This window comes from Triticum dicoccoides, chromosome 3B, assembly GCF_002162155.2.
Source record: "Triticum dicoccoides isolate Atlit2015 ecotype Zavitan chromosome 3B, WEW_v2.0, whole genome shotgun sequence".
Taxonomy (NCBI): Eukaryota; Viridiplantae; Streptophyta; class Magnoliopsida; order Poales; family Poaceae; genus Triticum; species Triticum dicoccoides.
In genome coordinates this window covers 470,805,173-470,818,391 of record NC_041385.1, presented here as the reverse complement: position 1 = coordinate 470,818,391, position 13,219 = coordinate 470,805,173, and the positions used below count along the sequence as shown (strand labels likewise).

At 46.3% G+C, this 13,219-nt stretch overlaps 2 protein-coding genes across 3 annotated transcripts; one reads left to right on the top strand and one right to left on the bottom strand.

Annotated features, from left to right (window-relative positions):
• The first annotated feature begins 4,134 nt into the window (after window positions 1-4,134).
• On the top strand, window positions 4,135-7,150 carry LOC119276588 (cyclic nucleotide-gated cation channel beta-1-like). The gene is made up of 4 exons (XM_037557696.1): window positions 4,135-4,864; window positions 5,455-5,556; window positions 6,234-6,506; window positions 6,818-7,150. Exons 1-4 carry the CDS (start codon window positions 4,328-4,330, stop codon window positions 7,010-7,012), a joined length of 1,107 nt encoding a protein of 368 aa, XP_037413593.1. The 5' UTR covers window positions 4,135-4,327; the 3' UTR covers window positions 7,013-7,150.
• Window positions 7,151-7,232: 82 nt separating this feature from the next.
• Window positions 7,233-10,287, bottom strand: LOC119276589. Of its 2 annotated transcripts, XM_037557698.1 has the most exons (3): window positions 9,699-10,287; window positions 8,167-8,227; window positions 7,233-7,361 (listed from the first exon to the last, which is right to left on the bottom strand). In XM_037557698.1, the coding sequence occupies exons 1-2, from the start codon at window positions 10,218-10,220 to the stop codon at window positions 8,207-8,209; spliced, it is 543 nt and encodes a 180-aa protein (XP_037413595.1). In that variant the 5' UTR covers window positions 10,221-10,287; the 3' UTR covers window positions 7,233-7,361; window positions 8,167-8,206. The 2 variants fall into 2 exon arrangements, with proteins under 2 accessions (XP_037413595.1, XP_037413594.1); XM_037557697.1 differs by lacking the exon at window positions 7,233-7,361 and having other exon boundaries at window positions 7,915-8,227; window positions 9,699-10,285.
• Window positions 10,288-13,219: the final 2,932 nt, after the last annotated feature.

Sequence of the window (13,219 nt, the reverse complement as noted above, 5' to 3'; positions counted from 1 at the left end):
ATTATCCTATCTGGGATTCTGTTCCAGAATAACTTTGGAGAACTTCGTACCATCATGCGCCTGTTACTTTCGCCTAATAATGAAGACATGGTTTTGTTGAATCCTTTGACACTGGACCCTAGAAGCGCTGTCGAGGCCACCCAAATTTACCAAGTTAAAAGAGTGTTGTCGTCGAGGCCACCCCGAACCCTTGAAGCATTGCCGAGGCCACCCCAAACCCTAGAGAAGCGTTGAGGCCACTAATTAATATAATTCCTTGTTGTGATTAGCTATAGCTAGGTCTATGTTTGCCACTAATATATCCATCTGTCATGTTTGTATAATAATTGCCATGTTGTAATATTTGCAGAAACTATGGAGCACGGCCGAGACGAGGAAGCAGAACAGGTGTTGGGGGACATAATCGCAAACGAAGGTGATGTCATGTCGTATCTCAACGAAACCGATGGTCTAGAAGGAGAGGGTGAAGCAGGCTACGGTTATCGAACAACGAAGAAGGAAGGACATGATTATGATGGCTCCGGTGACCAAATGCCGGTGCAAGACGGAGATCGTGATGACGGCTCTGGTGACCGAACAGAGTCCGGCCAGGTATATATATTAATTAAGCCTGTGCTGCCTAGCTAAATGATGCATTCATTGTTTTGGTATCTACACATATTAACTCTCGTCTTTCTTCTTTTTTCTAGCCTTCCAGATCGAGCACAACTTCAGTAAAGAGACGAGGCCCTAAGAAAAAGCTGCGCTCGGATGAAAGGTTCACGACACAGCAATCGCGCGCGATGGCCAACTGATTGAACCCCTCCGGACCAAGGAAGCATTTACTGCTCAGTGCGGGGTTCTTGTTAGGGACATGATCCCGATCAGCATCGAGCTATGGAATCAGCCTAAGAAGGAAGAGCTTCAAGTTTCTTTTGTCAAAGATAGATAGAAAGAGGATCTTTGGAAAGCGTTGAAGGTAAATTTCACCCTACCGGAAGAGGAGGATCCGGAGAATCCAGTTATATAGCCATTGATCAAGTCCTGTGCTCTCAAGAAGATGGCAAGTCTATTTAGGAGGTGGAAGAATGAGCTGAAAGCAAAGTTTGTCGACAAAGAAAAGACACCAGAATTCATCGGTCGGTATGAGAAGCTCAGAGATCAATGGGACGCATTTGTGGCCAACAAGACATCGGAGAGGAGTAAGAAGATGTTAGCGACAAACAAGATAAATGTTGCGAAGAAGGAGCATCACCACCGCACGGGGTCAGGTGGCTACCTCAAAGCCCGGCCGTTGTGGGCCAAGGCTGAGAACGACCTGCTTGATAAAGGGATCAAACCAGAGACATTGAACTGGCCAGACCGTTCAAGGACTTGGTTCTTCGGGGTTGGTGGAACCTTGGACCCTGTAACAGGGAAGTGCGTTTAGACGAGGGAGCAACTACGAATACCCGTCACGAAGCTTCAGGACTATATCGCCGCAGCGCAGGAAGGGACGTTCGTTCTAGATAGGGAGAAGGACGAGATCACAATGGCCCTCGGGAATCTTGAGCACCCTGGACGGACACGAGGCACACCAGGCTCCGTTCCATGGAAGGCTGGATTTCTGGATGCAGGCGGTTACAAATGCCAAGAGAGGAGGAGGAAAGTGGAGCAGAGCAAACTGCAGAAGCTGCACGCAGGGTTACGGAAGCTAGAGGAACGAGAAGCAGTTTGAAGAAAGCGACCTGCCAAAGCTACCCCCGAAGCTACCCCGCCATCTCAACGGAGAAGCGGCGTGGCTTCGACCGAGCTGCTTCAGTTGGAGGTTGTCTTCACGGCTCCTACTAGCTACCCCATGGATGCTATCATGGAGTCTCAACATTGCCACCTTATGACGCAATGGCAGAACTACAAAGTCAAGGCGGCTGTCGGCTCTGTTCGACCTCCTGAACCCGGCGCAACTTTTCACTGCCGTCCAATTCCAGAAGGATATGCTAGGGTGATGGTGGACGAAATAACTGAGGGATTTGAGGAGCTCGTGCTTGACCACCCTACCGGTGAAGGGGAGACTAGGCTGGGTTCTGCTCTGAAGACTCCATGCCTATGGCGGAAGGAGCTCATCAACCTTCCGAACTGGACGCCTCCGCCTCCTCCTCCTCCTCTGGCGAGTCAGGGCACTCCTCCTCCTCCTCCGCCTGCTCCTCTGGTGAGTGATCAGGGCACTCCGCCTCCTTCTCCGACGCGTGGCAGCACTCCGCCTCCTTCTTCGCCTGCGCCGGCGCGCCCGACCAGCCAGCCTCCTCCTTCTCTGCCTTGTCAGCAAGGGTGGAAGAGACCCGCCGCCGCTCCGGCTGCTCCGGCGCGTCGTAGTCCTTCTCCTCTGCCTCATAAGCAACGAAAGAAGACAGTCGCAGCCGCTCGGCCTGCTCCGGCGTCTAGTAGTACAGCCAGAGGTGGGAGGCAATACAGATTCAGTCCATCTCTCAAGACTCCAGAGAAGTTACCATACGAGATGACCGAACAGGAAAACGCGGATATCTGTCAAGCCCAAGTGAAGGACTACTTCGAAATGCAAAGAGTTAAGAAACATCCACCTCCGGAGGAGAAGATAGATCCGGTGAAAGCGAAGCGCGCTTTGGATGCCCTGCAGCGACCACCACCATCTCCACCGCAAACCAACTATGAGCGCATCACTGAAAGGACATATAAGGAAGCGAAGCGGTCGGGAAGTACTTGCAGTGACAGAAGGTTACACGAACGAAGAAGTGGGAAAGTTGTATGCTGATAGGGCTATGCATTGGAGGGCAAGGGTGACAGAAGCTTCTTCCTACCATAGAAATTGATGCATACGAGATTGAAGGGGGGCCAATATATATCTTAATGTTATGGTTGGGTTTACCTTAATGAACGTTAATAGTTGCGGATGCTTGCTAAAAGTTCCAATTATAAGTGCATAGAGTTCCAACTAAGAGATGACATGCTAACAAAGGCCTCTCCCACATAAAAACTTGCTATCGATTTAGTAACGTAGTCAATTGCTAAGGGACAATTCAGCAAATCCTACCACTACTAATCCACACTCATTATACTAAGTTAATTGTTTCTTTATCTAAACAACACCTAACTTTTATTTTCATGTTCTTTATTATCTTGCAAACTTATCCCTTCATACCTACAAAGTACTTCTAGTTTTATTCTTGTTCTAGGTAAAGCAAACGTTAAGTGTGCGTAGAGTTGTATCGGTGGTTGATAGAACTTGAGGGAATATTTGTTCTACATTTAGCTCCTCGTTGTATTCGACACTCTTATTTATCAAAAAAGGCTACAAACGATCTCCTATACTTGTGGGTTATCAATACCCTCATGATGACAACAACAGAACCGAATGCGAAACACTAGTAGTTTACATTGATGGAATCACTGCCCCACGAGCGATTTATTTTGCTAGCAGTCACTCTCTGGTCGGTCTGGCATGCACATCGCAAAGTTGTTCACGAAGGCATTTTCCAAACACCACAAGCCACGCATGCCTTCATTACGAAGTTCATCGGTGAGCTAAATGTGGTCAGAGAAACACAGATAGCAAGTGCACCAGGCGTCCCGATGCTACCCAAGAGCTCCAACGAGTAGGCACACAAAAAAACATGTAGATGCGAGGATGAGATCAACCAGAGGTGGTTCGACCGCGGCAATTTGCCAGGAAAGTGCAAGTAATTTCCTTGAGAGCTCAGCATTGGTCATTCCATGTGTTGAAGACCCAACCACTCTGGAAACAATCGCATTCCGGGAAGGTTCAGCATTGGCGCAGGATCTCAATCTGCAGAACTTCATTATATCCCCCGACTCGAGGCAAGTCATCACTGAGATCGCAAAAGGGAAATGAGGATGAAACGGTGCTAATAGTTAGTGAGATTAAATCTTTAGCAGCTTTGTTCAACTGTAATTTCATTTTTGAATGTCGTGCTGTCAATCATGAAGCGCATAGTTTAGTCAAGCATTCTCTTACTCTAGGTCCAGGTCATCACATTTGGTCCAGGTCCTTGTGGCTTTTGCTGAATATAGATTGGCTTTATACCCTTAAAAAAAGTAACTCACAGCTGTTCTCTCAAAAACCAAAAAGAAAAAACCCAAAGCTAACCAGCAGTAAATGAGCTAGAAAACCGGGAGGGCCCAGCAACTAATCCGATCCGGAGGCCCGGAGTTTGGTCAGCGCCCGCGACGAATTCCGCAAGGAGAACGCGAAGGATAGATCCGCCGTGAAGGCCCAACGGCGGCTGACCGAAACCCAGGGCCGCCGCCGGCCGCCCGCGCCCTGAAGCGGAAGAGCGAAACCCCACCCGGCGCACCGCCACACGGGCAGGGCGAGATGGTGGCGATCTCGATGTACCGCGGCAACCTCCACCGGGGCGGGGACGCCGCCGCGCGCCGCTGGCCGGTGCCCCCGCCCACGCTCTCCGCGTCCCAGTTCCGCCGCCTCCTCCACCGCCGGTCCCTCGCCGTCTCCCGCCTCGCCGGAGCCCCCCGGCCCAACTCCCCCAACCCCCGCCCGGACGACGGCGCCGCGGCCCCCGCGGCCGTGGGAGAGGCGCAGGAGGTGGGCGGGGGTCAGCAGCAGCAGCATCAGGCCGAGCGGCAGGAGGAGGAGGCTCATGATGTGCCGATGCAGCAGCAGCAGCCGCATCAGGGGGAGGAAGAGGGACAGGGTGTGCAACAGCCACAGGGGGAGGGAGATGGGCAAGACGAGCAGCAGCAAGGAGAGGAGGAGGAGCAGGAGGAGGGGGCGGTGGAGGATGTGGAAATGGACGATGCGGGAGAGGTGGTCGCCGGAGATGCCGATGCCGGCGGCAATGGTGACCCTGAAGAAGGGCAAGGCGAAAGCGAAGGCTTCGACCCCAACTCGGAGGTGAGGCTCGTGAAAACTCATGGCTCCTCATAGCTTCCTGTTGATCTATGTGGGATTTTAGCTGCCATCCTGCTAACAATGGCTTAGGGTTAGATTCAGGTCATTGGTGGATGACTACTTGTGAAGTCCCGACAGTAGATTTTCGGAATTGCTACTCATCATGGTAGTATTATGGTGGTTCTATCTTAGAATCTAGACTTTTAGCACAGTGTTGGAAGTAGGATGAAATTCCTAGGTTGCCTCTTCCTTTCTGGGTTGGAATAAGCCAGTAAGTAATGATGCTTTTGAGTTTTATACTCCTACTCAACAATTCAGCTTCTTGGCCACACTGGACAACAGTCAGCTCTTTCCCGAGAATACAAATATATTATTGGTTGCTGCTGAACAACAGTTTAATTCCTGAGTTTTCCACGGAGATTTTGCTGAGTGCTTTGTGAATCCTGAGTAGAATTGATTAACCACACCACGCATACTGTTCTTGTTTGCAAGCTAGCTACCTATGCTTGGAAGCTTCGTGCATTATGCTTGCGAGCACCAAATATGTGTGTGTTCTCTTTTTCATCTAGATCTGAGTCCTATTTCTGGTTTAGGTGGGTCAACCTGATGGAGTTGAAGAAAGGAAGAGAGAGTTGACTGACAAGCTGGATACCTTGAGTAAGAAAAAGCATGACCTTGTGCAGATGCTGAAGCAGGTAATAATTTTCTTTGTTTTGACTGGCACTTGCGGTTTGGGACAAGTTGATATGTTCTTCATCCCTGTTACGGTCCTGTCTGCTTAAGTAACTGAACCTTGAATACCATGTGATATTCGGTGGTTCTAATGTGTTTGGATTTGACTGTTTTCATCGTTAATTGAGTAGCCACTTAGAATACACTGGTTCGAATGAGTTTTTCTGTTCGAACTATATGAATCCAAAAATTGCGAACTTGCTATCCCATCTGAATATGAAACTGATTAAATAATAAATTCATAGTTCAAATATCCACCGCTTTCTAATGAAGTACTACAACAAATTTGAATTGTAAAAAGTTCATCAGGATGGACAGGAAGATTTGTGCAAAGTAACTGCAGTTGCTTATATATGCTAACAGACATAAGAAGCGGATGGAATTTATAGTAGGCTTTCAAACATGCCTCTTTATCAAATATTTTGTAAAAATATTAATCATGCTGCTGTGCATATGCAATGTAACCTTGTTATTATATGTATTCAGAGTTTTTTATTTTATTTTGCGGGGAATATGTATTCGGAGTCACACAGTAAGTGCAAACATATTGGTGGTTGCATGCTCTATTTTCTTTAAGTAATTATCCGCGGTGGTCACTAGTCAGTTTACTATGTAAGATTAATTTTGGCTGTTTGAACAGATTTTAAATGCCGAAGAAGAAATCAGAACACGTAGCATGCAGGCTTCACTGCGTGCTGCCATTCCTCAGCCGCCAGAAAACACAGCTGATGGAAGTGTTCCTAGACAGGTGCCCAGAATGACCGTTGATGTCAATTTCAGCGAGTTTGCTGGGGAGTCAGATGCTGGTTCCAACCAGGGCACTCCTGGACGCCCCTTGCATCATGTTCACAGTATTTCCCCTTCAACAGCCTCTTTTGCTAGGTCTCCATTCGGTTCTCGCAACCACAACCCTGTAAGTTTTTGCAATGGCCATGTTCCGAGCTCAAATCTATATTTCGCTATTGGATGCTTTAATGAATCAATTTAAGTTACTAGCGAAAATGAGTCTACATTAGTAATTTCATTTCAGCAATAAATCCTGATTTTCTTAAAAGTTCTCAGGCTTGAGGATGTTGTTACATGTTCTGGATTTCCTTTTGTATTTAAAGTTCTCAGATATAATATGGTGGAATGAAGTGTATCTAGTAGAATATAATGATTGCTGCGTTCTAACTCTGTGCTATTGTCCTTGTGTTGAGCTAAAACCACTTTGTTATCTTACAGGGCAACACTCCAAGAAGTCCAGCAGCACCTTTCTCTACAGCAAGCCCGTCTCGCTTCGCAGGTACTGGGCATCAAGGGCACCACCCCTCGGCATCATTACCAGCAACCAACTTTGTAGCATCGTCGCCTTCCCCTGCTGCATCCGGTGGCTCTTCCTCTGTATTCCGGGACCATCGCCCGCCCAGTTCAACATAATTCCGCAAAACCCGAACGAAGGCCACAACGTACATGAGTTGCCGTGAATAGTTGAATGCTCTTCGTACTCCTCTTTGCAATGTTACTTTATCAGACGATATTATCAGTCAGAATGCAAGAGCAACTTGGGGAGAATAAGGTCTTGAAGCATCATTTTATATCTTGGTGCTAGTGCTGCTAAAAAGGAGTCATGTTCTCTTCTCCGTGAGCCGAGGTCAAAATCTGATATCACTCTAATTATTAAAACCAGAATACTTGCTACCCTAATCTGAGAATGTGAAATAGGGTTGAGCAATTCGGCATCGCTGATGGCTTGTTCATGCAGAAAGGTTGAGCTGAAACTGGAAGCCTGAAAGTATATGCCATGCAGTTCTGTTTTAGTTTCCGACCACCAACAGAAAAGAAAAATCAGGACACACTTCGCATTAAAATGAGGGTGTAAAAAGCCAACAACCAACAGCTCTCCTGGGCCATTCCCAGATTCTTGTTTTGTTCTAGACGTATTTTCCAAATTTGGGGGCACAGCCGTCACTACTCTGTATACTTGATGTGTTCAATGCCTAACAATTTATTAGGTAATGATCTGAAATCTGTCACCAGAAACAAGACAAGATTTGTCTAGATTATGATCCATTCTGACCAAGTTTTGGATAAATATATCATATCCACACTGTTATTTGTCCAGAAGAGGAGATGGCCAGTGCTACCCTTGTTATTTCAAGGTACCAGCATCAGAAGGCATGCTACCTAAACTGAACAGGTCTCTATATAGGGATGTCATCAATTTTCACAAGAAAAACCAAGAAGAAAAAAAGAGTGTAAACATAGAAGTTTGCAGATCCATGTTTGTCAGTGATCAAGAATGCGTAGTTAGGAGAATTCCAAAAGGAAACGGAGTCCAGGAAATCTGCAAGGTTCTCTGTAGTTTGAAACAGCAAATACAAAACATATGCCTCTCAAATATAATTTTTGTTCACTTTAAAAATGTCTCTTCAGTCATAGCAATAGATCCATAGCCACATGCATACCCCCAAACTACATGTGCCTCACAGAAGACGATCCACGGAAATCAAAGTGTATCAACAGGGATGATTGGAACATCTACATGGTTGTACTAAAGGGCACGGAAACAGAGAGTAAAATTCTGCATTTACCTCGTGTGATGCTGCCACAAAATTAGACCTTCTGCATCCTCTAAAATTGGGCAAAGAAGTCCTGCAAGGTTCATAATAATATTTAGAAACAGGAAGTTAATGCAGCAGACAGGTAGAGCATTGAAACTCTGGTGCCATGATAAAGACATATTTCTGATTACATCTTTGATGTACAAGTATAACCAACCGCATTATCTACAAGCCCCATGTGCAACATTTTTGAAATAAAATTAGTGCACACAAGTCAAATTCAGGAAATGATGTGACAAGAAGTGTAGCTATTTTCACGCCACTTGGATAATGATATATCTGGTCAAAGAGAAGTGCATACACTGACCAACCCCGAATTTAATTTGCCAGAGGTTAAGTAAAGAACAAAGTAATCATCTATATGATTACTATTATATGTCGGCAATTTCTTAATACCATCACAAAGATCGTCTAGTTGGAAACGTTTCAATGCCATGTATCCCTGGGCCCTACAAGCTATCCTCATATTCGACTGTTTTTTCCCCCAAGTTATACACACCTTTGAGATGGTACAAAGCTAATTCTCTACCAGTAATATTAACCAGTAACGCCGTTGAGGATACACAGTTCAAGAATGGCACAACGCCACATTTACTGACTTGAATACCAACCTGCTTATTGCACTTCATTGGCATCTCTAGCAGCAATCAACCTTGCTTACCGGTTCTGTATTACCATATGTTTTTTCCTTTTCAAGTAAATGTGTAACATGTCTCTCGTTATAGGATATCCAGTTTATGACCATTCCAAAAAAGCTGCACAGGATGCAAGCACATATGCTAATCTGCAATTAAATATGTCCCAACTTTCGTTTTCCATGTAAAACTTGAACACATGAGGCAACTATCAGCTTGTTTCCCGAACAGCAATACACAGTGCCTCAGGAATGTACAGTTAGTCAAAGCCAACTGCCACTGGAGTGAGCCTCTAGAAAGAACACAAGTCGCCTACGAAACTAAGAGTGCTACGATGAACTGATGGGTCAATTTATGCAAACACACATGCTAATCTGCAATTAATTATGTTATCAGTCAGCTTGTTTATGCAGTTACTCAGAACCAACTACCAGTCTACCACACGGGAGTAAGCCTCTAGAAATGTACAGTTACTCAGAACCAACTACCACTCTAGAGAACTTGCACGGGATGCAACCACACATGCTAATCTGCAATTAATCATGTCCCATCTATCGTTTTCCATGTAAAATTGGAACACAGGAGGCGACTATCAGCTTGTTTTTCCTTCACAGCATTACGCAGCACCTCAGAAATGTACATTTAGTCAGAGCAAACTACCACTGGAGTAAGCCTCTAGAAAGATCACAAGTCGCCCGCGAAACTAAGAGTGGTACTAAGATGAATCGACAGCTTAATTTATGATCTAATAATCGGGACTAAATTTACCAACAAAGCTGCTAGTATCCATCCAGTAAACGAAAATTCAGTAACCCGTGGGGTTCAATCAAACAGCTCAAGAGGGCGGCGGGGCGGAGTGCATCGGACCTGGAACCAGGCGGCGGCGGCGGCGAGCGCGGAGGAGAGGCGGCACCTCCTCCGCCGCTTGCCGGCCTCGCAGGCGTGGACGGACTGGAAGTCGGCGGCGGGGAGCTTGCGGGTGATCCAGCCGATGTCGAGGTAGACGAAGCGCGGGGGCGGGGGCAGGTCGACCTTGACGCGGACGACGCTGAACCAGACGAGGAAGCGGCGGACCTGCACGCCCTCGAGCTCGGTGAGGGAGCCGTAGCGGAGCACGCCCGTGACGCGGGGCTCGAAGTAGGTGAGGTACTCGAAGTGGACGTAGCAGGGCCCCGCGAGGTCCACGGCGAGGCTGCCGTTGCCGGCGAGCGAGAAGGCGGTGACGTTGGCCGGGAAGACGCCCGCCGGGAGGCCGAAGAGCGGGAGGAGCTCGTAGATGGTCTTGTTCTTCGCCGCGGGAGGCGGTGGGGTAGGGGTCGGGGGCTCCGCCGCCGCCGCGGCGCCGGCGAGGAGGAGGAGGAGGAGGGGGAGGAGGGAGATGGGCGGCATCGGGGACTCGGAAATTCTGCGTTTATTTTTCGCCTCTTTCTCTCTCTCTGGAAGAGTCCGGATGGGTTTGGGTTTTATGGCCTTTGGTCAACTGGTTTGCTTTTCAAATTGTGGTTCTCCAAGCTGTGAAATGGCTTCAAGCAACGAAATTGGAGGATATACCGTTTCTGCTTACCGCTGGGTGCCTCAAATCTGTGTAAAGATGTTTTGAACCCTAAGAAATGGAGGAAGGCCATTTTTCCTGGCTTTTTTGCCGGCATTAAACGTTTTCTCTTTTTTTAAAAGGTAACAGTGTTAGTACAATGCTTAACGCCGTGCTAGATTCCAACCCCGGGGCATTACTAAAAGTTCACAGTAGACACTACGGCCGAGAAGAGTGGTGACTACGTTGCGGTTGCGGCTGTGGTGATAGTGGCGGACGGGCAGAGGAAATTATCCAGGCTCGCCGACAATGGTTAGCAGGGAGTTTCTCACTCGAAGGTCTTGAAGGTGATGGGTTGTTGACGGTGTTATGGCGCCAAAAGCTGTCCCATCAGGCCGGTTCGAGGCCCCCAAGGTCGGTGTGCACCCTTTCCATGATCCCACATGTGGGCCCTCTGGAAGGGAAGGCCCGGGGAACTTGAAGCACAAAACAAGGGGGGCGGCTTCCAGGAGGACTCCTCCACCGCTTCAGATACCGTCTAAGATTCATGTAAACCCTAGCCCCGGGCATCCTTTATGAGGCAGGGCAGGGCTAGTCAATAGACACACAATCTACTTTTTGTATACCTACAATCATTATGACCCCCCTACTCATTGTACCACATCCAATCAATATAATCAGAGCTGGAGTACGGTTTTACCTCCGCCGCGAGGACCTGAAGCCGGGTCCGCTGGAATCTACATCGACAATTGTTGTGAAGGCTTAGCTTTAGCTAGAGATCTTAACATATTCCATGCCCAAAATGCAAGTGACTACAAGGTGCATGCAAAAGCTTAAAGGAAAATGGAATGGGAAGGTATGATCACCTTATTCTCAAAATCAAGTTTCTTATCTGAAGGTTAGTTTATGTAGTTCTTATTCGTGAGAATAGAGCCTATAATGCAGAGGCACAAATCTTTCTAGATATGCCCTTCATTACATAACTGACGGTCGAGTATGGTTTTTGTCACCGCCATCGATGTTGGTATTCCAACCGTTTTGACTGTTTAATAAAGGGCATTGATTCTTAAAAACAATTTGCCGCACCACCCGAGGAAAAAACTCCTTTCCTTCATTTTATGGATCACCTCTATATTATCTGCGTTGACTACTAAAGGATCAAAGATGCGCGGTATGTGGACTGTTAGGCGAGGGTATGAACAAACTATCAATTTTAGTGTTGTCTTAGTTGATTTTAGAGGCAATGCAAAATCGTAAGTTCTTTACAAATGCAACTAAGTGATATGACCTATATGACGCGTTGCAGCAAGCTAGAAAGGTATACACAAGACAAACAAGCAAGCAAGTAATAACAAGTAAAGCTAGGGCTAGATATAACCATATGTGACAGAAACAAAATGTGTAATCAGAAGTACACACTCTTGGGAGAGTGTTATCTCTATGGAGAGGTTGGGAACAAGGGATGCTCCCAGAACAATGAATGTCTCACCTAATATAAGTCTCTAGGTTCCTTGACCAACGAATGTCGAAGCACCCTCTCACAAGGGGTAGCTCTTGGGGTGAGCTCCAAACCCTCACAAATGAGTCTAGAGCACAACTACACAACTTGGAAGCTCCCAGGTGATACCCAACCATCTATGGTTCCCCACAAACCCAAGAAACAAGATTTGCAAAGGATCGCATGGGGAATCAATAAACTCAAGTTTTTCTTTGTTGGAGTTGTAGATCCGGATCTCCTCTTACTCCCCTCCACCTAAAAGTATAGGTAGAATGGATGGCTATAGAGGAAGATCTTAAGCTTTGAAGGTGCTCAACTATAGTGGAGAGAGAGAGAGAGAGAGAGAGTGGAAGTCATCACCTTGTTTGTGGGGGGGGGGGTATTCCTTTTATAAGCTTATCCATAATAGGCATGTTGGGCTCTCTTCCTAGTAAGTTTGGATGGTCGGGGGATTAGCAAAGGATCCAAGGTAGCTACAAGGTGCATCTGAATGAAAACATACAAATTATGTTTTCAGATGCATGCATCTTGGGGGTGCTCGCGAAGGGTCTGAGACCCGAAGGCTCTAGGGAATCTCTAAGGGGCATTAGAGATTAAATAGGAACATTTTGTTTTTGGCTTGAAGGCCTCTGAGAGTGTCCGAGGCTACTCCAAGGCTCACTAGAGAGAAACACTCATGCATCTTTTGATGCTCTCTCTTTCAGGGTATTTTTAGCTTGTTTTTGGGTTGTCAGTTCCCACACCTAGATCAACGATGTGTACCCTTTTCATAGTATGTCATAACTAAGAATAGAAAATTAGAAATATCACTTTCATCAAGTGTGTCATCTTCTCCCCTTGAATCATAAATATTATCATGTTTATTCCAAGCATACTTTTCTTTTATAACCTCCTCATTAATAGGGGACTAAAATTATTATGTTCATCAAATTCATCATCCCCTAGCTTATAGCTTTGCATATCATTAGCGCAATGAATCCATACTAATATCATTGCAATCATGCTTTCATTCAATAAGTGTATCCCAGGAGCCCTTTCTTTTATAACCTCCTCGGTATTAGCTATTGGTTTACTACATGTAGCAAACTTGAAAAGATTAGCAACTGGATGAGGCTCAAATGGTGAAAAATACACATCCAAAATATTTTATTTTTATTTTTTAATTTTTTTGTGTGTGTCAATGATAAAGATAGCATAGCTAGGCAAGATAGATAACACATATGTAATGTGTTTGTGTGAATGCACCTCTTTCTGTAGTAGAAAACTCCCTGGCAACATCGCTAGAAAAGTATTTGCTACTCCTTGATGGCTCCATATTTTGCGCAGTTTTAGAGCTCATTTGTTGCATGTTCTCTTCAT

Excerpts from the sequence above, each read along its gene's own strand:
- LOC119276589 (XM_037557698.1), bottom strand. The coding sequence starts at position 10,220 with ATGCCGCCCATCTCCCTCCTCCCCCTCCTCCTCCTCCTCCTCGCCGGC. Across the intron at positions 8,228-9,698 it reads CCGCCGCCGCCTGGTTCCAG|GACTTCTTTGCCCAATTTTA; the intron begins GTCCGATGCACT and ends TGAACCTTGCAG.
- LOC119276588 (XM_037557696.1), top strand. The coding sequence starts at position 4,328 with ATGGTGGCGATCTCGATGTACCGCGGCAACCTCCACCGGGGCGGGGAC. Across the intron at positions 4,865-5,454 it reads GCTTCGACCCCAACTCGGAG|GTGGGTCAACCTGATGGAGT; the intron begins GTGAGGCTCGTG and ends TTTCTGGTTTAG. Across the intron at positions 6,507-6,817 it reads GTTCTCGCAACCACAACCCT|GGCAACACTCCAAGAAGTCC; the intron begins GTAAGTTTTTGC and ends GTTATCTTACAG.